The sequence below is a fragment of the Pecten maximus genome, chromosome 1, assembly GCF_902652985.1.
Source record: "Pecten maximus chromosome 1, xPecMax1.1, whole genome shotgun sequence".
Lineage (NCBI taxonomy): Eukaryota > Metazoa > Mollusca > Bivalvia > Pectinida > Pectinidae > Pecten > Pecten maximus.
The window spans coordinates 21,480,603-21,506,127 of NC_047015.1; the positions used below are offsets into that span (position 1 = coordinate 21,480,603).

The following is a 25,525-nucleotide window of genomic DNA, read 5'->3' on the forward strand; positions in this document are numbered from 1 at the left end:
CTGTGGTTATACACACAACACACTGTGGTTATACACACAACACACTGTGGTTATACACACAACACACTGTGCTTATACACACAATACACTGTGGTTATACACACAACACACTGTGCTTATACACACAACACGCTGTGGTTATACACACAACACGCTGTGGTTATACACACAACACACTGTGGTTATACATACAACACACTGTGGTTATACACACAACACACTGTGCTTATACACACAACACACTGTGCTTATACACACAACACACTGTGCTTATACACACAACACGCTGTGGTTATACACACAACACACTGTGGTTATACACACAACACGCTGTGGTTATACACACAACACACTGTGGTTATACACACAACACACTGTGGTTATACACACAACACACTGTGGTTATACACACAACACACTGTGGTTATACACACAACACACTGTGGTTAACATGTCACAACATTACAGCAAATTCAAACGGATCATTAAACTTTCCTAAACGCATTCTTAAGATAGATTCTCAATATAAATTTAATTTTCATATTATTATACAGGTAACAGTGGAAGAACAAACTATTTTTGACAATACATTAGACAGTCAGAAGTTTTATATCATTATACAGGTAACAAGGACGATAATGACCTATAGTTACAGTACACAAGTATATCAACAAAAGTAACACATTTAAATCTACACATAAACATATATACATGTGGTTTCTCTCACACGAAGTCCGGATGATAGTCTTAAATACACATATTAATAGGTTAGTTTTTATCTCCTTTGAGAAGGATAAATCACAATTCACACTTGATTAAAGGGGTAATCTGAAAAAAAGTAGTGACGTATCCTACGAGTTCATTCGACTGTGTCAAATGATTACACTTGTATACATATTAGATATTAACACACCGAAGTACAATATTTCTACCCTGTCTATAATTTGATAAAAACAATACATGTAAATTAAAAATAGTATTACAGATACATGCAATGAAGAACCACACCATAAGAACGTTTAAACGACAAGATATATTTAAATATTTCTTATTTTGAAAGCGTCTCTTTTTCGATTGATTGATTGAATGGTATGTGATCTAATGTCCATGAATACATCAGAAAGTCTTGTTTTATTACGGCCTGTGACCTAATCCCTAAATCTCAAAAGTTGCTCTAAAACCTTTCTATTCCTGTACAATCGGCCCAATCTTTCTGGTCCCTTTATTTGTCGAAGTACACCTGAGCGGCACTTTCTGTATATGAAAGTGAAAAATAGAAACACAAAAATAATATATAACATCATGATTAAACTATCAAGCTGTGTATTGTCATAATTTAGTTTTTTTTATTGAATTACTTTTAAGTAATTGCAGAATTTATTAAGTGGGTGATCGACGATTATGAGGACATTAATCTTTACATTTTTAGTGAGCAGTAATAATTTATACATAAAAATAAACCAAGCCGATACCTCATTTAACATATATTTTATGCCCGTGATCATATCATCTTTACAGTGACATCAATCGGGAATATGATTTTTCTTTAAATACAAATGTCAAAGTACATAAAAACACATTTAGATCATGGTTGGGTTTCGTATATTCAATATTGGTGATATAACTAGAATGTACGTAAAAATAATAATGTTACATTAGTTCTTCATGATTACATGTACATACCCCAAAAATATGTTATTAAGTAGAAACATAATTAGCGCGTCAAACAAGAGCGTGTTACCGGTACATTGTTTATAAGGAACAGATTAAAAAGGCGTTGATTGATGTCTGATCCATTTGTCGTATTCAATGACAATGCAGTTTGTTAAAATTGAATGATGGTATTAAAGTTTAAGACAAGTTGAAGTGAACTTTCTATATGTCTTCGCGAATTTGTTGGTGTATTCTAATATTGATCATTTATTTATTCTCTCTCAGTGGGGTTTTGTGAAGAAAGATATTTCCTTTGTATGCGAATGGCAAGGTAAACACGGAAGCTTATTTGACTTACCCGATAATATCGTTCGACGTGCCAATATCTGTTGTTTTGTGTCTAGTTCATCTCTCAAATCTAAGGTTAAAATGAAACAAACATCAATGCATTGCATTGTTTGAAAATAGGAACATATCGAAAAGTGACTTTTATTTTGTCTTTGGTAAGACTAAATTTGATATCAAATTGCCAAGCCTGTGATAATCAATAACAAGAGGCCCATTGGGCCTGTATCGCTCACCTGGTTGGATTTGACCAAATGTCAAAATAATGTTCATGTTCAATTTGTTAATACATATACAAAAATGTACTCTCTGAAAGACCATACCGATTATTTTTACACCATAATGGTTTTTAAAGAAACTAAGTCCCTTCGGGTGGGAAAAACCCTTTGGCCTATTTTTACATAAGAATTGTGTTTATCCCTTAATGCCAGGCGAAACTATACATAGTTATGGGATTGAGGGTCACAGTAACCATTTATGCAAAATCTGTTCCCCATCACCACGGATGTTTCTGACCAAATTGGGTTCAAATCCATTAAAACTCAAATCTCTATTTCCCCTATTTGGCCCCTCCCTTCAGGCCCCTTGGGGGTCAGAGTCAATATTTATATAAACTCTCTTTCCCCCTTCCCCTAAGGATATTCCAGACCAAATTTGGTTCAAAACCATTCATAACTTTACGAAAAATAGCGATTTAAAGGATAAACTCATATTTCCCTATTTGGCCCCGCCCCTCAGGCCCCTGAGGGTACAGAGTAAAATTTATCCAAACTCGGTTCCCCTTCTCCCAAGGATGTTCTTGACCAAATTTGGTTAAAATCCATTGAAAACTTTACGGCAAATAGCAATTTAAAGACTAATCTCTATTTCCCCTATTTGGCCCGTCCCTCAGGCCCCTCAATATTTATACAAAATCTTTCCTCCCTTCCTTTCTGGATGTACCTGACCAAATTTAGTTAAAATCCATTCGTAACTTAATAATTAATAGCGATTTAAAGGATTAACCTCTATTTTCCCTATCAGTCCCCACTCCTCAGTCCCCTAGGGATTTAGAGTAAAAATGTTTACCAACTCGGTTCCCCTTCTCAAATGAATATTTCTGACCAAATTTGGTTCAAATTCATTAATAACTTTATGACTAGTAGCGATTTAAAGGATTTAACCATATTTCCCCTACTTGACCCCGCCCCTTATGCCCCTAGGGGTACAGAGTAAAACTTCATATAAACTCTGTTCCCCCTCCCCTCAAGGATGTTCCTGACCAAATTTGGTGAAAAGCTATTCAATACTTTAGGACTAGTAGCGATTTAAAGGATTAACCCTATTTCCCCTATTTGACCCGCCCCTCAGGCCCCTGGGGGTTCAAAGTAAAAATTTATACAAACTCTGTTCCTCTTCTCCCAAGGATTTTCCTGACCAAATTTGGTTCAAATTCATTCATAACTTTATGACTAGTAGCGATTTAAAGGAGTAACCCTATTTCCCTTATTTGGCCTCGCCCCTCAGGCCCCTGGGGGTTCATAGTAAAAATTTATACAAACTCTGTTCCTCTTCTCCCAAGGATGTTCCTGACCAAATTTGGTTCAAATTCATTCATAACTTTATGACTAGTAGCGATTTAAAGGAGTAACCCTATTTCCCTTATTTGGCCTCGCCCCTCAGGCCCCTGGGGGTTCATAGTAAAAATTTATACAAACACTGTTCTTCTTCTGCCAAGGATGTTCCTGATCAAATTTGGTGCAAATTCATTCATAACTTTATGACTAGTAGCGATTTAAAGGATTAACCCTATTTCCCCTATTTGGCCCCGCCGCTCTTGCCCCTGGGTGTTCAGAGTAAAAATGTATACAAACTCTGTTCCCCTTCCCCCAAGGATGTTCCTGACCAAATTTTGTGAAAATCCATTCAATACTTTAGGACTAGTAGCAATTTAAAGAAAAAGTTGACGGACACCGGACGACGGACGATGGACGGACGACGGATGACGGACGCTGCACCATGGCATAAGCTCACCGGCCGTTCGGGCCAGGTGAGCTAAAAACCCTACCAATACGATCTGTATCAATATAAAAAGGATATTGAATGGTTTCCCTTTTAACATAACATATATTTCACGAGTATGACAGAATATCGATATTTTTACGAGTGCGAAGCACAACTGCAAAAAAAATCGAAATATTCTGGCATACGAGTACTTAAAATCAAAATTAAAAGCATAAAAAAATAATGGTGTCAAAAAATGCGGGAATAAGTAACATAATTCATGACATCATCTCTTTGACGTTAGCTATTCATGCACTGATTCTCCGATAACGGCAAAAAATGCTTACATTGCGCTGATCACTCCTTTTAAAACGGCGCCGTCATGTTGACGTGGAGTAACATCACAAAGAGATGACGTCATTACTGATTCCCGCCCTTTTTGACTATCAATTTTTCGATGTTTTAATTTTTTTTTTAAGTTTATGAAATGCAATAAACAGAAAATTGAATGGTTTCCCGTTAAATATAACATACATTTCACTCGTATGACAGAATATTTCGATATTTTTCACTCGTGCTTCGCACTCATGAAAATATCAATATTCTGTCATACTCGTGAAAACTATGTTATATTAAACGGGAAACCATTCAATATCCTCTATTTATTTCTTTTTTGCTAGTGAAATATAGAAATGTATCAAATTAATAAAACTTAGTGAAAAAATAAGATTTTGCAGTGAAAAAATAAGATTTTGCAGTGAAAATATAAGATTTTGCAGTGAAAAAATAAGATTTTGCAGTGAAAATATAAGATTTTGCAGTGAAAAGATTATCCGATAACAGCAGTAAACGCTTAAACTGCGTTGATCAGTCCTTTCAAAATAGCGCCGTCATGTTGACGTCGGTTAACGTCACAAAGTGATTACGTCTTGGATTATGTTACTGATTCCCACACATTTGACACTTTTTATTTTTCGAAGATTTTAATTTGTTTTTAAGTAGATAAAATGCAATATAAAAAAATGAATGGTTTCCCGTTTAATATACATGTAACATACAATCCACTCGTATGACAGAATATTTCGATATTTTTCACTCGTGAAAATATCCATATTCTGTCATACTCGTGAAATATATCTTGTATTAAACGGGAAATCATTCAATATCCTCAATAAAGTTCACTGGCAAAATGCAATAAACGGTAATTCGAAACACTACAGCACCCAAGATTAAGAGTTTAGTATCCCTTGAGCATGTACCTTCGTCATTCTTTCTGTCTTCGTCTCCACATTTTATCAATGAACAGGCAGACACAAACGGTCGAAACAGCAAGTTAAATGGTACAGGGAGTCTCTTCCGGAACTCCAAGATCACTTGGCTCCTGTGGAACCGCCACAACTGGTCTGAGTTTTTATGTATTTCTTCAAATCGAAAACTGTTGAAAAAAATATATTTACATAACACACGTTATTCAGCACGTAGATAGCGTTTACCATTGTAGTTGAGAGCAAGGCAGTCCCATTGTTAGTGTATAATTGTAGACGAGAGAGCGAGTTAACTCCATTGTTAAAGTTACTATATTATTAAGATCATTTTAAATCTAGTAGATTACCATAAAGCACTAAAACGTCGAAAAAGCCTTTATTTGTAATTAGCAGTCATTTCAATCATCCTACACGAACCAAAAATTTACATTCTGAAGCATTGTTACATTAAAATTTAGTTAAGTAATATGTTCTTAATCTCTAGTACACATTTAAAATTACAGTAAACGAATGTCTATGGTCATCATTTCAAAAATACATCCTGATATGTCATTAATGTAGACTGTTACTCACCTAAACATAGCAATGATTAGATTCACCAGTAACAGGTTAAGTATCAGGACGAAGAATCCAGACATAAGGGAAACCATCCAGTCTTTTTCAGGACACCTCTCCACTTCCGGGTCATTCATGTACACAGTTTGACTGCAACTGCAATTACCCGTGGAGTCGCCACCTGAATTTAACATGTATAATGACGGTCTTATAAATTTCAAAATCGTAAGTTCCTCGGAAGATCGTAATTCAGTGGACATAAGATATATGAATAGCAAGACAAACAGAAAAGCACTATACCTACCTTCATCAATTATATTTACTAGGGATAGTAAAGTGCATCGCCTCCATAGGATGTAGAAATGTGATACTCAACTAATTTTAAGGGTTGTTGACGTCTATAAAGCGACTTTTTGGTTTTTGGTACAATTTATGTTGTTTTATACTGACAATAGAAATCCGAAACAATTAATACCCGTTCATTACAAAGACAGGCTGTCACAATCAAATAGACGTTTTTGGAAGAACATAAATACATAATTAACTAACAACCAGAAATCACATTTTCAGTAACGTTGTTGTGACCGTTTAAAAAAATCATTGGATAAATCATATGGATAAAACAGCCGCCCCATCTACAACAAACAAAATGACACAAGCGTCACCAGTAAACCTGCTGATTTGATGAACAAGCAGTTCCTCAAAAACATCAAGCTATGGCAATGTCCAACTGGAATATTTCCAGATTCACTTAAAACAGAACAATTCAGACCAAGACAAAATGAACAACACATTGGACAAAAGAAAACTACAGACCAACCTTCCCTAGTTCTTTGAGAGATCCATACACTCCAAACTGGTTACTTGAACATTATAGCGGGATGGAACACTACAACCTAAACACTAGTAAACTATATTCTTATAACACACATAACCACAACAAGAGTACCTCGGGATGGAACATTATAGCCTAACACCAGTAAACTATTTCCTTATAACACGCATAACCAGTCGTATGCCATATTAAGTTACATCTTATCTCAAAATAAGATTTCCTTCATTTTACACTGCGTAACAGAATTGATTGCATGCTTCAACCCCACCTTTCATTACAAAGTCAATATATCCCAATTATAACGCCTTCAAAACTTCAAAAATCATTTTCATCCATTTTTACTTATATAATATATATATTGAATGTATCGTTTGGTTTTATCAGAAACCAACGTAAAATAAAACTTAATTTGATTTCGTTTTTCTAAAAATTCCAACTTTTATAAATCAGAACTTTTTCACTAAAGAATAGTCTCTAAGCCTTGTCAGTACAATGTCATCATTATGGCTTCGCTCTATTTATAGACGTTGCAATTCTAAAATGTTGAAAGAAACAATATTCCATGCATATCAATAACCAATATATATTATTGATAGACAATAAAAGTCTTATGATAAAATACAAAACAAAACAGCAATATTCAGTTAAAAATAAGTTGTGCGTCTATGAAAAAAAATCTCTGATGTATGAAGGTGCGTTTACCACCATCATTTATAGGAATATATTTAATAAAATCATACTTGTTGTAGCAGGAATAACCCTATTCTATAAACGCTAAGGTTTACCGCCATTCTATTTGTACACACCATCGATTTCATCTTTGAACTCGCCATATATCGACCAGTACGGGAAGTATATGACTTTTCCAAACACTCCAATACCGAACACCAAAAGTCGAGAACATGTCGTAGTGGTTCGGATACAGATTGGCATGGTAGAACACTCCAGCACTGATGATAAATACAGCCATGATCACAACAAATCGCATCAACTCTTTCAGCTGGAAAAAATGTAAGAAATTACGATAGAGAATATCCTATTAATGATTTACACGGATTTATAAATAGATATCAAACTGAGCAATAATTTATCTCAATAATTTTATCATTTAGTCATAATAAGCTCTGACATTGACACTAAGTATGTACGACATTAAGAGAAACTTACCCCCTCCTTCAACATGATAACTGTTGGGCCGATTCTCCTATTTATCAGCAAAACATGGAGAAACCGCATGTACATGAGGAATAAACCAATGGAGTAAAATCGTCTGGATATTCCGAAATCTGTAGTTTCGTGAAGGAATCGAACACAAATCGCTGTGATCAGAACTACGTAGGATAGAAAGTCCATGGCGTTCCAAAAATTGTTCATATGATTCCAAGCTCTTCGTTTCCATTGTGACGAATGCAAGCGTTCCTGATAAAAACAAACAAATTTGATGTTTCATCTTTACGCATTATCAACTGATTGATTAAATTATACAATTTATATACTGCTATAATGACGTTTTATTATAAATTAACATTGACAAGTCCTCTTTTGCAATTGTAACATTACATACCTATTTTACTAATAGTTTAATATTTAGACACATCGTCTACTGATAAATTAACACGCAAATGTACACACATCTTCTACTGCAAATGTAACATTACACACACAGTTTACTGCAGTTGTAACAGGTAAAGCAGAAGAATTGTACATGATGACCTTCCTCGTCGTATGACCGTAAGACGCGAGTAAATTTTGGATCTGATTTGTTCTCTTCGTTCTAAACAACCCCTGTTTCTTAATGTCTATCTTCACACTGCCTCACTTATGGAATTTTAATCAAAGGGTCGCTCCTGATAGGAATGCTTAGGGTTCGGTATCCATCAGGAGACAAACATATCACAACCTCCCAAAATCCCACACCCATAAATCACTCACGCAAGGGAAAGTCCTTAAATGAACTGAGCTGTTGATATAACGATACTAAACCAAACTTAATATTCAAACAAATAACTAACTTATAGTATTACATTGACACATCGTCTACTGATAGTTTAACATTGACACATCGTCTACTGTTAGTTTAACATTGACACATCGTCTACTGATAGTTTAACATACACACATCGTCTACTGATAGTTTAACATTGACACATCGTCTACTGATAGTTTAACATTGACACATCGTCTACGGATAGTTTAACATTGACACATCGTCTACTGATAGTTTAACATTGACACATCGTCTACTGATAGTTTAACATTGACACATCGTCTACTGATAGTTTAACATTGACACATCGTCTACTGATAGTTTAACATTGACACATCGTCTACTGATAGTTTAACATTGACACATCGTCTACTGATAGTTTAACATTGACACGTCGTCTACTGATAGTTTAACATTGATACACCCTCCACTAATACTTTAAACATTTATACACATCGGTTAATGATACTTTCACTATTTAACCCGTTTTCGTTGTCTATTGATTTATGGAAATATATTTCAATATTAATGGGTTAAAATAAGCGACCTTTTGCTATCAAGGCAAACATCCTACCACTAGACGTAATGGGAATTCATGCTACTCTAAGCTAATAGGGCGACCTTTTACTCTCCATTATTTTTTCAATTTTACCATCAATTTACTTTTAATGAATCTTAAAATTCCATTGAACATAGAGAAAAGAGGCAGTGTTGCAACTCTTAATGTTAAAGCAGCGCTTTTAATAACTTGACGTATATTTGTGTGATTGGCCGGATCATCTCTGGAAAAGTGATGTTAATGTTGCGATTGGTCATTAAATGGGATCACATCAACTGAGTAGTCACCAAGTGGTAAAATAAAACTGAATGCGTTCAAATTGTTGGCACAATTTCTCGACTGACATCGGACAAGAATAACTTATCTGTCGACGTGCCATCTAGAAATATTTGTATAAAAAATGACCGTCCATTTCCTGGGGATTCGAAAACTACCTATTATGACTCAATGTCATTGGATAAACAAACTATATTTTAATTGCTGAACTCTAAAACATTAAACGGGGAAAATATTACTAATCAAAGATAATGGAACATCGAATATTCTATTATTGCGATGATAACACTCCTCGCGACAACGTATGACTTCATTATGTACCAAAAAGTTTGCCAAGGACATTTATTGTTTAAAACTTTTAGAATAGTTTTCGCCATTAAGTTAAATGGTTTGTTTCTCGCCTTAGACTAGTAATAATATTGCCACCTTCATGTCTCATTACTCAATGTCTCTGGGTACAATACCCACATACACTATTGTATCTGGGTACAATACCCACATACACTATTGTCTCTGGGTACAATACCCACATACACTATTGTCTCTCGGTACAATACTCACATACACTATTGTCTCTGGGTACAATACTCACATACACTATAGTCTCTCGGTACAATACCCACATACACTATTGTCTCTCGGTACAATACTCACATACACTATTGTCTCTCGGTACAATACCCACATACACTATTGTCTCTGGGTACAATACTCACATACACTATTGTCTCTGGGTACAATACTCACATACACTATAGTCTCTCGGTACAATACCCACATACACTATTGTCTCTGGGTACAATACTCACATACACTATTGTCTCTGGGTACAATACTCACATACACTATTGTCTCTGGGTACAATACCCACATACACTATAGTCTCTCGGTACAATACCCACATACACTATTGTCTCTTGGTACAATACCCACATACACTATTGTCTCTCGGTACAATACCCACATACACTATTGTCTCTCGGTACAATACCCACATACACTATTGTCTCTCGGTACAATACCCACATACACTATTGTCTCTCGGTACAATACCCACATACACTATTGTCTCTCGGTACAATACCCACATACACTATTGTCTCTCGGTACAATACCCACATACACTATTGTCTCTGGGTACAATACCCACATACACTATTGTCTCTCGGTACAATACCCACATACACTATTGTCTCTCGGTACAATACCAACATACACTATTGTTTTTGGGTACAATGCCCACATACATTATTGTCTCTCGGTACAATACCAACATACACTATTGTCTCTCGGTACAATACTCACATACACGATTGTCTCTGGGTACAATACTCACATACACGATTGTCTCTGGGTACAATACCCACATACACTATTGTCTCTGGGTACAATACCCACATACACTATTGTCTCTCGGTACAATACCCACATACACTATAGTCTCTCGGTACAATACTCACATACACTATTGTCTCTCGGTACAATACCCACATACACTATTGTCTCTGGGTACAATACCCACATACACTATTGTCTCTGGGTACAATACCCATATACACTATAGTCTCTCGGTACAATACTCACATACACTATTGTCTCTCGGTACAATACCCACATACACTATTGTCTCTTGGTACCATACCCACATACACGATTGTCTCTGGGTACAATACTCACATACACGATTGTCTCTGGGTACAATACCCACATACACGATTGTCTCTGGGTACAATACCCACATACACTATTGTCTCTCGGTACAATACCCACATACACTATAGTCTCTCGGTACAATACCCACATACACTATTGTCTCTCGGTACAATACCCACATATACTATTGTCTCTCGGTACAATACCCACATACACTATTGTCTCTCGGTACAATACCCACATACACTATTGTCTCTCGGTACAATACCCACATACACTATTGTCTCTCGGTAAAATTCCAATATAAACTATTGTCTCTGGGTACAATACCTACATACACTATTATATCTGGGTCATTTTGAAACTTGGTATTGGTATAGAAGGAGCTTACCTTGATTGTGTAGACTGTCGGAGGACCATATTCTTCCACTATGTCGGCAAACAGCCAGATGTACGTGCAATACTCATAAATTGACTTTTCGTCAATGGGCCATTTTTCAGACGTGATGTTCGTCATGACAAATGCACTTAGGCATACCAGGAATAAGCTAAAGAAAATCTGAAAAAAATAAACATTACACGATTCAGTACTATAAGAATGAATTACGGCCTATGTATACTCTATTCTTCTAACAATATACGCCATGCTATCTACTCTGATACCATGACATTGATTGATAACTGTTGGATAAACATATCTATATGTTTAGTTCATAAAATTAATTCATTCAAGTTTGAAAGACTTCTAATAACCATTGGTTTCTGATATACTTATCCTCCATTAAGTAAATTATAAGATAATTACCAACTAAAAATTGCATTTCGATAAGATATTTAACTACTTATCGAAATCTGTTGGTTTTTTTCTTCTTCTTTTTATATTAATCAATGACTTTTTTATGTAATGATGTTTTTACTACGTCTGATATTAATTTTCCAACAAACGCACGTGTACTCAAGATAGGACACAATCTGCCCGCTTTCGACTAAAGTCATTCTAGTAGAAAAAAAGGCATATCGCGACTTATGTCATTCTAGTAGAAAAAAAGTCACGTCACGACTTATGTCATTCTAGTAGAAAAAAGTCACGTCACGACTTATGTCATTCTAGTAGAAAAAAGGCACGTCACGACTTATGTCATTCTAGTAGAAAAAGGCATATCACGACTTATGTCATTCTAGTAGAAAAAAAGGCATATCACGACTTGTGTCATTCTAGTAGAAAAAGGCATATCACGACTTATGTCATTCTAGTAGAAAAAGGCATATCACGACTTATGTCATTCTAGTAGAAAAAAAGGCATATCACGACTTATGTCATTCTAGTAGAAAAAGGCATATCACGACTTATGTCATTCTAGTAGAAAAAGGCATATCACGACTTATGTCATTCTAGTAGAAAAAGGCATATCACGACTTATGTCATTCTAGTAGAAAAAAGGCACGTCACGACTTATGTCATTCTAGTAGAAAAAAAGGCATATCACGACTTATGTCATTCTAGTAGAAAAAGGCATATCACGACTTATGTCATTCTAGTAGAAAAAGGCATATTTAACAAATATTGCATGGCACTGAGGGCAATATGGGAGTTTATGGACTGGTCAGTCACCCAAATATATGTATATGGACCGAAGCGAAGCTGAGGTCCATATACATATATTTGGGTGAATGACCAGTCCATAAACTCCCATATTGCCCGAAGTGACATGCAATATTTGTTATATTATACCGAATATGACCAACAAATCTATCACTGCCAGACGCCATTTCGCTCAGTGTCTGAAATGATGACGTCATAATATGACGACGTCAACTTGGTATTATGACGTCATTTTCATATAGCGTCGGCCCGGAGTCAAGGACTTCGGCCCTTGACTCCGGGCCATATACTATATATGGACCGGAGCAACTACTAGACTCAAATAGGCACTTAAATGAATGAGGTATAATATCACGACTTATGTCATTCTAGTAGAAAAAGGCATATCACGACTTATGTCATTCTAGTAGAAAAAGGCATATCACGACTTATGTCATTCTGGTAGAAAAAAGTCACGTCACAACTTATGTCATTCTAGTAGAAAAAGGCATATCACGACTTATGTCATTCTAGTAGAAAAAGGCATATCACGACTTATGTCATTCTAGTAGAAAAAAGTCACGTCACGACTTATGTCATTGTAGTAGAAATGCGGCACGTCACGACTTATGTCATTGTAGTAGAAATGCGGCACGTCACGACTTATGTCATTCTAGTAGAAAAAAGGCACGTCACGACTTATGTCATTCTAGTAGAAAAAGGCATATCACGACTTATGTCATTCTAGTAGAAAAAGGCATATCACGACTTATGTCATTCTAGTAGAAAAAAGGCACGTCACGACTTATGTCATTCTAGTAGAAAAAAAGGCATATCACGACTTATGTCATTCTAGTAGAAAAAGGCATATCACGACTTATGTCATTCTAGTAGAAAAAGGCATATTTAACAAATATTGCATGGCACTGAGGGCAATATGGGAGTTTATGGACTGGTCAGTCACCCAAATATATGTATATGGACCGAAGCGAAGCTGAGGTCCATATACATATATTTGGGTGAATGACCAGTCCATAAACTCCCATATTGCCCGAAGTGACATGCAATATTTGTTATATTATACCGAATATGACCAACAAATCTATCACTGCCAGACGCCATTTCGCTCAGTGTCTGAAATGATGACGTCATAATATGACGACGTCAACTTGGTATTATGACGTCATTTTCATATAGCGTCGGCCCGGAGTCAAGGACTTCGGCCCTTGACTCCGGGCCATATACTATATATGGACCGGAGCAACTACTAGACTCAAATAGGCACTTAAATGAATGAGGTATAATATCACGACTTATGTCATTCTAGTAGAAAAAGGCATATCACGACTTATGTCATTCTAGTAGAAAAAGGCATATCACGACTTATGTCATTCTGGTAGAAAAAAGTCACGTCACAACTTATGTCATTCTAGTAGAAAAAGGCATATCACGACTTATGTCATTCTAGTAGAAAAAGGCATATCACGACTTATGTCATTCTAGTAGAAAAAAGTCACGTCACGACTTATGTCATTGTAGTAGAAATGCGGCACGTCACGACTTATGTCATTGTAGTAGAAATGCGGCACGTCACGACTTATGTCATTCTAGTAGAAAAAAGTCACGTCACGACTTATGTCATTCTAGTAGAAAAAAGTCACGTCACGACTTATGTCATTCTAGTAGAAATGAGGCACGTCACGACTTATGTCATTCTAGTAGAAAAAAGGCACGTCACGACTTATGTCATTCTAGTAGAAAAAAGTCACGTCACGACTTATGTCATTCTAGTAGAAATGAGGCACGTCACGACTTATGTCATTCTAGTAGAAAAAAAGGCATGTCACGACTTATGTCATTCTAGTAGAAAAAAGGCACGTCACGACTTATGTCATTCTAGTAAAAAAAAAAAAGGAACGTCACTCGACTCCTGTATGGGATATGGGATCTATTTTTCTTTTATTAGAAAATGCTCTCTCAAAATTTATCGCAAAAAAATGGTGTCTTTAGTTACTTTGAAAAATGAGCTTGTCCGATAAAAATGAAACAAATTACGTGATCAAATAGAAATGCTTGATGCATTTAACTTAAAACGTTGTAAACACAGGGGAAATGGGATTTCGTAAGAAATACTTACATAGTGGATAGTGAATTTCGAAATCGGAGCGCACACTAAAGTAGCTAACAATGCTGCCGTATGAGGATACCGAAACTTCCAACAGGTATCCAACTTCTTATGCTATTGAAATCAACAGTAAGATATATCATTTTATCATATTTTCAGTTCTGTATCCAATGTTGATTGACTTACATCCGAACAACTTTATCATACAATTTAACATCGAATTCCACTCTGCGACAGTGATAAGATATCGCATTGCACACTCCTATGCTCTGTTACGTCGCATTATTTCAGCCAATCAGATTTAACAGACACATTACCCCTAAGAAAGTGTTCTACGTTGTTGTTTCAGGTACAGATTTTATGAAAAGGTAATGAATATAATGCAATGAGATATAAATAGCACGGGATCATACCTATAACATTCTATGCTCTGGTTTTGATACCAAAATGTAATAAAAGAAAATACTTCGTATTGATCGACACGACGATTTATTACATTATAAAGCTCAAGATAACGAGTATCAACCTCTACCTCAGAAATCGGCAGATATCTGTCATTATATGTATGGTCTGATTTTCTTTAGTTTTCATTAAGATAAAATTAAAATACATTAGTGTAAATTTCGTGTAAGAAAGATATAAGTAATGAAAATCTAGCCTACTGCAAATTAAGGACCTTTGATTCGATTAATATCTTGTTATACGGACCTGGCAGAATCTGAAATAAAGACTTCGATCTTGATATGATCTTTGGTTGTTCCGGTTCATTTATAAGTTGATGTTGATACATATCATTTTGGCGTGACTTTACGATTATCTGCCATATATAAAATAAGGGCGCTTGAAAGTGAAGTTTAATTGTTGACTTTTGAAACGTAAATTTTTGTAAATGATAACTGACACCGTGGCATCTCCATTTCATCTTCATAAGAGATTGTTGAACCAAGTAAGAGAAAGCAACCTAAACAAGTATGACATTTTAGATAGAATGTAGGGCGCATATGACAACTGACAAGTCAGAACTGTCCTCATACAGGATACTGGCAATGACTATTGGTCAAAGTTAACTGATAAATAACAACCCGAGATCCCAGACCAAACTTGTTGAGATATTTCAACGTTTTTTACATGTAAATGTTTATTGATGAAATAACGTAACAAAATATTCTACTCGTGTGAGTCAATGCTTGATCATTAACAGTAAAATCCAGAAGATGATCAAGAGGAAAGTGGTTTCAAAGCTTTATATGCCGTTTGAAGAAATAACATAATAATACGCATTTAAACATACATGTATATCTAAAAACAAATGTGAAATCACCAACTAACCTCATCCTTTTGTAAATCACGATGATGGAGGAAATCCCCGCCATAGAATATCCTGTCAAAGCTTCTTTGAGGAACGTGATGAGCAGCAAAAGCAAAAATGTTGTGTGTTTGGGAAAATTCAAGGGCGTTGTCCCGAATACCCCACACAGACTTCTTGTTTTCTAGTTCTAACGTAAAGATAGCTTCTTGCTCGTTTGCTTCGTAAAACCTTTGAGTGACATCGATGGCTCGCTGACAAAACACCCTGATGATTAACAATACAAATATTATATTGAACATACAAATGTAGGTATTAGCCGGCCATTCATGAAAAACATGTTTTAATCGACAATTTCATATAAATGCAGAGACTTGACCGCCTGTATTAATATAGTTTAATTAGTTACCGTGAGTGTAACAGCATTTTGTCTTCGATTTCCCTTTCCTTTAAATGATGTGCTTTCCTTGACATCTTCTTTAGTATAGCACACGCAACGAGAGCTGTGACTAAAAGAATTTAAAAATCGATAACAATGATGTGAGGCAAATATGTTTTGTCGTATTTGCGAGGTAATTCGCCCCTTTATAAAGACACAAGTAAATTACAAACGATGACATACAGTCTTAAAATTTGGAAACAGTTACAAATGTTTAGTAGATAAACAAAAGACACTTTGTCTGTGATAATATATGTATTGTGATAATTAATTTCCCCAAACTTCCAATGTTATACTTGTTTTATTTAATATACAATTAAACCCATAAAGACTAGAGTAGATTATCACGGATAGGCTCGTGGGAACGCTTCCAAAATATCTCCGCCATCTTCATATTGTTGGTCAAGACTGCCCACAAGAGTAAATCAGATGGCGTCATGATGTTAGTCTCCTTGGATTCTGGCTCGGTGCCTGAACGAAAAGGAATCTTGAGAAAGGGGCAAGTTTTAAAAAGGTAAATGTTGAGAGAAATTACTGTTTGTTTTGTACTTTGTGGAATACAAAAATGTATTCTTGTAATGAATTATACAATTGGAGTAAACAAAATCGAATCAAGAAAATAGTTACCGATTTCGTAGGATATCATCCTGCAGCCGACCTTCCATGCATCTTTTTTTTTTGAAAAGATATGGGTTTTTTTAAGCTGTAAAATAATATAGACATTACTAGAAGGTTTCGTAAAAACCATTGTTATATCAGCATCAGACGGTAGAATCACTGATGCAGTTTTAGTACAGGACAGATATAACGTTGTTTTTATCAAATTAAATTGGAGAGATTTTGTTTTGATAATTACAACGAATATAATTCCAAAAGATAACTAGAAACTGTTGGCTAACAATTTGACGGGCTTTTCACCTGCTTACCATCAATGACCTAAAGGCGTGGTTTTTCAAACTTAAAACACTATTTTAGAACACTTGACACTTTTAACAAAGGAGTTAGACGAGGGGAAGAAACTCGTACAGCACATTGTACGAGTTATCTCCCCTTGTCCAACTCCTTTGTTGAAACGTTATATCTCAGATGCCAGATTAATTCAAAATGGCATACCGCGTTAATGGCAAATGGTACCGAAACACAAAATTTTCTAAAAATACACTAATTTGTCGCCTTAGCGCGCTTTTTTATTTGACCTCTGACCTAAAACATTTTGTAAAAAAAAAAAGTTAGCCCAAGACATTATCTACAAATAATATAATTACATGACCTCTGTATAATCAAAACTTTTTGAGTTATGGACACATTTTAAATTTTTTACGTATGACGTCATGGCGGCCATATTGGATCTTCGAGCTACTTAATAATAGATCTACACCCCTTTGACATATGCTATGTAATGTAAGAGAAATGCCATTGTCCTAACCCTTACTTTTTTGGCCCAGATGTGTGGACAAAATAAAGTGTAGAATAATAATAATAAACAGAACAAAAACAATAGGTCTTTTCACCGTTTGGTGAAAACCCCTAATAAACAGAACAAAAACAATAGGTCTTTTCACCATTTGGTGAAAAGCCCTAATTAAAATAGCATCATTATCCATCCTTTACCTATTTATTGTCTTACACTATTAAAATCACCGTACCTGTATAATATCTGCAATACACGCACTCGCCTGCAAGAGAATGGATCTATAGATGAGCTTGTTTTCAGTTCAATCAATACATGTTCTACTTTTTTAACATTATTTTTCACTACGAAACCGGATAAAAAATAGAACTACAATAGTTTTTTTTTTACAATATTTGCAGTTAGAGGCTTAGATCTTAGATCTTACTTACAATACATCCTTCTTTATGTTAATACTTGACAGGTTAAATACCTGTTGAGTAGGTGCAATCAACCACGAAGTCGAAGGCTATTTGTACAATATATGAGAGTTGTGCAATCTAGCATACGTTAAATTGTGAATTAGAGCAGAATTTAGTCTCGTTTAAAAAAATGTCGCCTAATAGTGAAGGTATGTTCCCAACACATTCTATGTAAAATATAGCTTTCAGCATTCAGTATTGAAATGGAATAAGTAATGTGATCAATCTATTGAAGAGAATTATTACATTATATATCTGGGATTATATCTGTAAGAGAAATTACATAAACCGTACAATTACAATGTGTTACAGTTGTATTTCTGGGAGTATGCACAAATATCTGAAGGGATGATACGAAAGAATGTATGCCTCCAACTCAACAGTGTTATTGTTAAACTACGAATTCAAAGGAAATTAAATTAATGCAGGAAATGTATCTCTTAGTAAAGTTTTGGATATGTATACATCTATGTGAAATGTGTACCGTGGTTCAAACTTTCTTTAAGGGGAAAATGTTTTCTTTTTTATAATGCTAACTAATTAGTTACCCGTAGCTGTCCAATATGTACATTAGTTGTTGTATTTATTGGACGTCTACAGGTAACGTATTAGACGACTAAATGAAATGCATATCAATTATTTTTGATATAGCCCGTAAATAACAATTGATGACATCACAGCTGTGATCGAACTTAATCTATGTTACAAAGATTGAAAAATGATGAATAATACAGCGTTTATTTCATGTTTAAATAGATCAATTATGGTTTACCTGTTTTTTCGTACATCTCTCTTGTTCGTTGAGCATCTAAATAAAAAGATAAAGAGGTTCAACATGAACATAATAATATTGAAATATCAAAACTTGTTTACCAAAAACAAAAAGCGACATTGTTGACATTATTGCAGACTTGTAACAATGCAACATGGACATTTTGATTATAAGATTAGACATAAGAGATGATGACCACGTACGACCATTTCACGGATTTATCAGTTAAACGTCTGTAATAATTTCCTCTGCTATATTATATAGTATTACACAAATATGCATACTAATTATTGAATTAACAAAATTACTTCAATACACAAATGTAAACACAAGTTACCTCTATATATAGAGACTTCCCATCTTCATAGAGAGACTTGCTATTTTTGTTTCTTTTAGCCTCCTCCCATTCAAGTGTGATTCCCTTGTCAATGAGTAGCTCCGTTATATCGCTCAGGTCTTCTTTGAGCGCATATACAAAGAGACTTTTCCCAAGCTTAAATGATGAATTACAACGTGAAAGCCTACATTTTAAGACATCGACAACAGGAGTAGGCTATACTCTATCGTCCTTTGTCAACTGTTTGTAAATGATAAGACAACGACAATTAAACAATTAGTATATACGAAAAGGTTAAATATTATTAGTAACTGAGCAATGTATATAAAATCAAAGAAATAATTCAAGGAATGAATGAAACTCTATTGTTATAAAAACAAGAATGTTTACATAAATGATAATGTATACCCTTGAGGCTCTGGGCCACACTATAAAATGTAGTTAAAAGGTTTATGTGTACACAAGTACAAATTAAAGTGTTTACCTAAGAGGACGTTGAATGGGTATCTGTTGTAGTAGTGGTGAGTTTGTTTTTTGTTGTTGTTGTTGGGGTCTTTTTATGTTCGTACTCCCACGTTAGTATGAGAATACGTCGCAACATATGTACGTATATGTATGGTGTTTATTTTGTCGTTCATCAATCTGTCTGTGTTAATTTGTGGGTTTGTAAGTATATTTGCATCTTAACGTAGAAATGCATCCGTGTGTCTGCAGGTGGTTCTGTAAATGAGGTATAGTGTAAAGATTTCTGAGTACAAAAAGGGCGACTTTAGACAATATGAAGACGTTTTGAGTCAATACTGGATACATAAATAGAGGGTATGGAGAAGCCCTGATTGATCTTAAGATCGATATAGTGAAAGATACACAAAGCCGGACTGAAAACTGGAAGAGTACCTTGTGTGGTAACCTTTCATCCCGGCATGCCAGCACTTTCAACAACCTTCCAGAATGTCAGTGTTTCTGGAAGGTCGTTGTTGTTGTCCAGCAAACTCATGGTTGTTTTCACGGAACCCCCTATACTAGCTTACCGCAGACCAAACAACATCAAAGATTTTGTAGTCAGTGGTAAGCTACCTTCACCCTTTCATGCTACCTCCACTGGCTGTTTCGGGACATGTAACAGTAAGAGGTGTAAACTCTGTCCGTATAGTCACAGCACCAATTCATTCAATTGTGAGACTAATGGACATAAATACCACATCCTCCAATCGGTCTCCTACACATCGGCCAATGTAATAAACCTGATTACGTGTGTCAAGTGTAGCATTCAGTACTGTATGTTGAGGAGACAAAACACCACTCAACCTGAGGATCAACAACACCGTTGTTCCATCAAACAGAATTGCAAGGACTTGCCAGCAGCGAAACATTTCAACATGCCGAGCCATACATGGAATGGCATGTAGGTGGTCCCCATGGACCACTGCAGGAGTCGGGATGATCATCAGCAACGCCTGAATAGGGAACGACATAGAAACAACCAACTCCGAACCGGCTATCCAGTCGGCATGAATGATAGATAATCCTCCTCATGTTACATAGTTGAGGAACTGTCATCACGCATATATAGGAAGTACCCACTCCATATGTTTACTAATCAGACCAACCCCTCCAGACCACAGAAACACACTTTCTTTAGGGACTTGGTTCGTATGAAACAGCAGCTGATTGGCTGCAGCTGATTGGCTGAATGAGTTGTGTGAGTACATGTTGTCGGTTTGTGACGAGTCGTCCTGATACAGCCAACCGGTTATCATTACCCAAATAGGATTTTTCGACCACCATTCTGTTTGATTTTCAATCTGATTAAAATACAGATCCTAATACTATCGTGTTGAGGCTCAACACGATAGTATTAGGATCTGTATTTTAATCAGATTATTTGATTTTTTATGTTTAAATTATACATTTCTACATAAATACATTTATAGTATTTAGATATTTACTGAATTTCGTAAAAATAATATATTTTAGTCAGTAATATGGGCTTGTCCATTGCAACACTGCAATTGTCACTGGTGCCGCTGTGGGCCGAGTTTTCGGGACGAAATGAACCTACCGTCAAACAAAAACATCACTTCATATAGAACATGCTATCACATCGATTCAACTCGCGATGTTGTTTTGTTAACCTTTTAGCGATAATTATGTATTTATCTCTTTACTTTTACCATCAGTACACTACCTAAAATGTTTTCTAATCAATCATAATAGGCCCTCGGCGAATTCATTATCAACCGAGAAGATCGTTTTTACAACATTATATCATTACCAACTGTATTTGTGTAACTGTTCCATGTTCTATATAACCTATGGAAACTTAGAAATCAGTTTGTATAACATTAATGGATACATGTATTTGGGGTCTACTTTCCTTCTCCTTGGAATTGCTCAAAGTCTAAGGTATATGTTTAATAAGTTGTTATTGTGCATATACATTATGTATGTATATTTTCTCAAGGTCAAGAAGCATGCTACATTGTATGAGTATTAATATGATGAACGGATCTCTGAAAACAAACCACAAACACTTCTGCATATTACACTTAATAACGATGCTAAGATGCTTGAAAGTTGTTTCCCGACCATGGTTAACGAAAATTAATAGACTTGTCCAAAAATTAGAAACATTCAGTGTATCTCACAGATAAAAATACTGCTAAGTAGAAATCTATATGTAAAGTGCAAACCAACTGATGTTTTTAAATATTGTGGTAAATGTGATACAGATATTATATTATGACAGTTAGAAATACTACTAGTAATATAAACTATGATTTAATTGAATCTCCAATGGATGATTGCGACCGGTCTTTTGAAACTGCTTCAATTATATTTTAGAATGTAAAAGGAAATGATAATATTAACCAGACCTTTATACACTTTGAATCAATATTCTCAAAATCATTCAAGTATGAATGTTATATAACATAGTTGTGATAGTTGTAAAAATATAAACAATACATGTATCTTAAAGCATGCATTAAGCTTTATATTGAGATAGATATATTTGATTGATATCAGAATAAAGATATCAAAGATTCTTATTGATTCTTATCCATGTTAAACATATTAGTTATAAGTTAATGCTTTGCTACCTACCGAGTTAAGTCTCCTGGTGGGTTACAATGAAATACATGTAGCAGTATACATTAGACCTGATGTTATGTAATATGGAATTATTTAATGGATAGATACTTTTACTCTAGTAATTAAATACTTTCCTTGTTTTATACTTACTGAATGGAATTAGCTTTTAGTAGCTTAGATAATTGTCCCCTTTTCTCTTTTTCTCTTATATTATAACCCTTACTATGTTTTCTGATATTGGATTTTTATTCTCATCAGTGTATGGCAAAAGTGTCATGCACTGTATGGCCTGTATCTGTTAGGGGAATGAATCAAATACCACACAAAGTATGCTCAACTGTTTTGTCTATATGAATATCAATAGGTTGTTGTCTAGTATTATTCACTGATAATACAATACTCTTATAAGTATTTCAAAGTAAGTACATTTATTGGAAGGGTTACTATTTTATAGAGCATTCGTGGAGTTACTTTCCCTTAGCACAATCAAGCGTACCAATGTATATATACATGTATCTGTATTTCATGTGACGGTATCAAGGAGAAGACTGAGATAGGCTATGCCTGATTTCTAATCCTATTGATTTTTCAGTTCTTCTCAGTATGTCGATAATTTGCTGAAATTGGAATTGATAAATTAATTATTGTTCTTGTGAGATCCCTAGATATTATCCTACAAAAGATCTCTCTCTCTCTCTCTCTCTCTCTCTCTCTCTCTCTCTCTCTCTCTCTCTCTCCGATATAATCTATAAATGCTTACTTACTCCGTTATCATCGGCTACAGCAAAAAATGGGTTTTTAGTCTGAATTATCTGGTAGAGCATGTAGCGTGCAACTGGTGACGGCTTCATTTCTCTTTTGATATCTGATGATGAAGATGGCGATGAATGTGGTCCACTGGATTTAAGGCGAACAGCGTGTTCGGATATTGACTTGGTCGGCATGTGTTGATTGTGTCCACCGATATACGTTGCGGGTACTGGGACATTGGCAACTAAGTATCAAAAGTACATTAAGCACACACCAGTTAATAAAGGTTATCAAATTATAGATTAAAACTGATCTGGATTTTTTTGAAAGGATGTAAATTTTGCCATTGGATTTGCATAAATTGGGCAATGTATAGGTGAAATATACAGATAGTATGTCCTTGGATTGTAAAAGTGTAAGGTAACCTGGGGTCCATTGCGGGAACAGTATACATTTTCAATGGAATCTTAGTGTTTCAGTTGCGTTAAATTTCCAATGCAGTACCTCACCAGCAAACCTTCCTGTTTGGAAGTCGGAAAGGTGTCTGCGGTCAAGCATGACGGTGTTACAATAGGATTCACTGAGAGTGTTGTATCAATAGCACTGGGCATATACGACCAGGTGTGATTACCGTAGTCGCTTCGGAAGAAGCCCTGTGTTTACAGGTAAAATAAATCTGAACGGAGATTTTATGTCAGAAGTGTAGACATGTACCTTAATGTAATATCTCGATGACGAGAGCTTTGGCCCACCCTCCATCCCCAGCATTGTCCAATATGAAAAGAATGTTGCTGATGTTATTTGTCTAATTTAGGAGCAACGGGGTGTCGTATCCACTTTTATCAACAGTCTTGGTTCAGCTAAGGGAGTAGTCTCCCTTGGAAAGAAGATACAGGCCAGTTAGTGTTCAAGGTGATCCCGCACACTTCACAATCGATGTGGTAACTTATATGTAGGTAAAGTATGCCTGTTATGTGCCGATTTGGTGATTTTAGTAATGAATCATATGGACCATGTTTATTAAATATTAAATAAATTGTGTCAATGGGTGGAATACTCCCAATAGCTTCCGTACGAGATGTTCTGTCCTGGCCAAGGGCATTACTACTTTGTTGTCGAAAAGGACTGAACTGTTCAAGATACTGATACCTAAGTGAGGAAATGTGGATGCCTAAATGTGAATGACTCAATATGGACATTAAGTCACAATTGACAATTTGGAAAGTTTAATGAATGGAAAATCTGCTTGACTTGTTACATTGTTTGTAATATACGTTATGAGCTCAAGTTTGTTAATAAATGTGTCGTAGTTACTCATTACCTGGATTTAAGAATTTAGAACAAAGAAAATGTATGGGTGGAGGATTTCTGACAGGCTAATTTCATCCTCGGGGGGGGGGGGGGGGGGGGGTGGGAGGGGAGGCTGAATTGATACCGGAAACCAGACCAGGTGCTGGCGCTTAGGGATTGATCATGGTCATGTCGGTATAGGTTAACTCTATTACCAGAGTAACCGGCTCCCGTACTGGTACCCGTTTGGAGTTATCGCTCCCACATAAACCCTTGGTATGGCCGGACTGGTATGAATTAATGTGTTGATGACAATCTAGGTGGTATTGGACGGGCACTCGAACGTGGTTTCTCAATGGTTACCGTGTGAAACCAGGGGACTATGGTACCGTAGTTTCTGCTAGCAGGCCAGTCATTAGTGACATTATTCGGCGGCTAGTTATTAGTTTGTCGGATTCCATTTTCTGAGTACGATATCAATTATAATTGTGAAATTTTAAGAATTTGTCAAAAAGTAATTTCGGCCGTTGAACTCCAGATCTGTCTTTGCGTTATTTTTTCAAAAGATGAATCTTCAACTAATTGCTGCAGACCTAGAATATTTAATAAACCATTCATTAGCATTAACCATAACGGTTAAAAGTATGTTTTATGAATATCTGTATCAATAAACTTCCGATTAGACAACAAAAGTGGTGATTATATTTGAATTTTCAAAAGACAGAATGCCCAATTGAGTGACAAAGACCAAATTGTAGCTCCATACACTGATGACTGCATTGGGGGTTAGTAAATGTAAAATATTTGAAACAGAAAAAAAAAATAATGAAATAAATGTACATCGTGAT

The 25,525-nt window shown here is 35.5% G+C and overlaps 1 protein-coding gene across 1 annotated transcript in view; it reads right to left on the reverse strand.

The window, feature by feature from the left end:
- Nucleotides 1–376: 376 nt before the first annotated feature.
- Nucleotides 377–25,525, reverse strand: part of LOC117333981 (transient receptor potential cation channel subfamily M member 6-like) — a 29,869-nt gene continuing 4,720 nt past the window's right edge. Inside the window, exons 7-22 of the mRNA XM_033893435.1 lie at nucleotides 23,402–23,631; nucleotides 19,545–19,700; nucleotides 19,208–19,243; nucleotides 18,205–18,239; nucleotides 17,191–17,288; nucleotides 16,912–17,034; nucleotides 16,534–16,633; nucleotides 16,148–16,391; nucleotides 14,831–14,932; nucleotides 11,503–11,670; nucleotides 7,804–8,055; nucleotides 7,456–7,636; nucleotides 5,820–5,982; nucleotides 5,241–5,416; nucleotides 2,012–2,071; nucleotides 377–1,254 (exon numbers count right to left, since the gene is read on the reverse strand). Coding sequence (XP_033749326.1) covers nucleotides 1,223–1,254; nucleotides 2,012–2,071; nucleotides 5,241–5,416; nucleotides 5,820–5,982; nucleotides 7,456–7,636; nucleotides 7,804–8,055; nucleotides 11,503–11,670; nucleotides 14,831–14,932; nucleotides 16,148–16,391; nucleotides 16,534–16,633; nucleotides 16,912–17,034; nucleotides 17,191–17,288; nucleotides 18,205–18,239; nucleotides 19,208–19,243; nucleotides 19,545–19,700; nucleotides 23,402–23,631 — 2,156 coding nt within the window. The 3' untranslated portion in view covers nucleotides 377–1,222. The remainder of the gene's footprint in view (nucleotides 1,255–2,011; nucleotides 2,072–5,240; nucleotides 5,417–5,819; nucleotides 5,983–7,455; nucleotides 7,637–7,803; nucleotides 8,056–11,502; nucleotides 11,671–14,830; nucleotides 14,933–16,147; nucleotides 16,392–16,533; nucleotides 16,634–16,911; nucleotides 17,035–17,190; nucleotides 17,289–18,204; nucleotides 18,240–19,207; nucleotides 19,244–19,544; nucleotides 19,701–23,401; nucleotides 23,632–25,525) is intronic.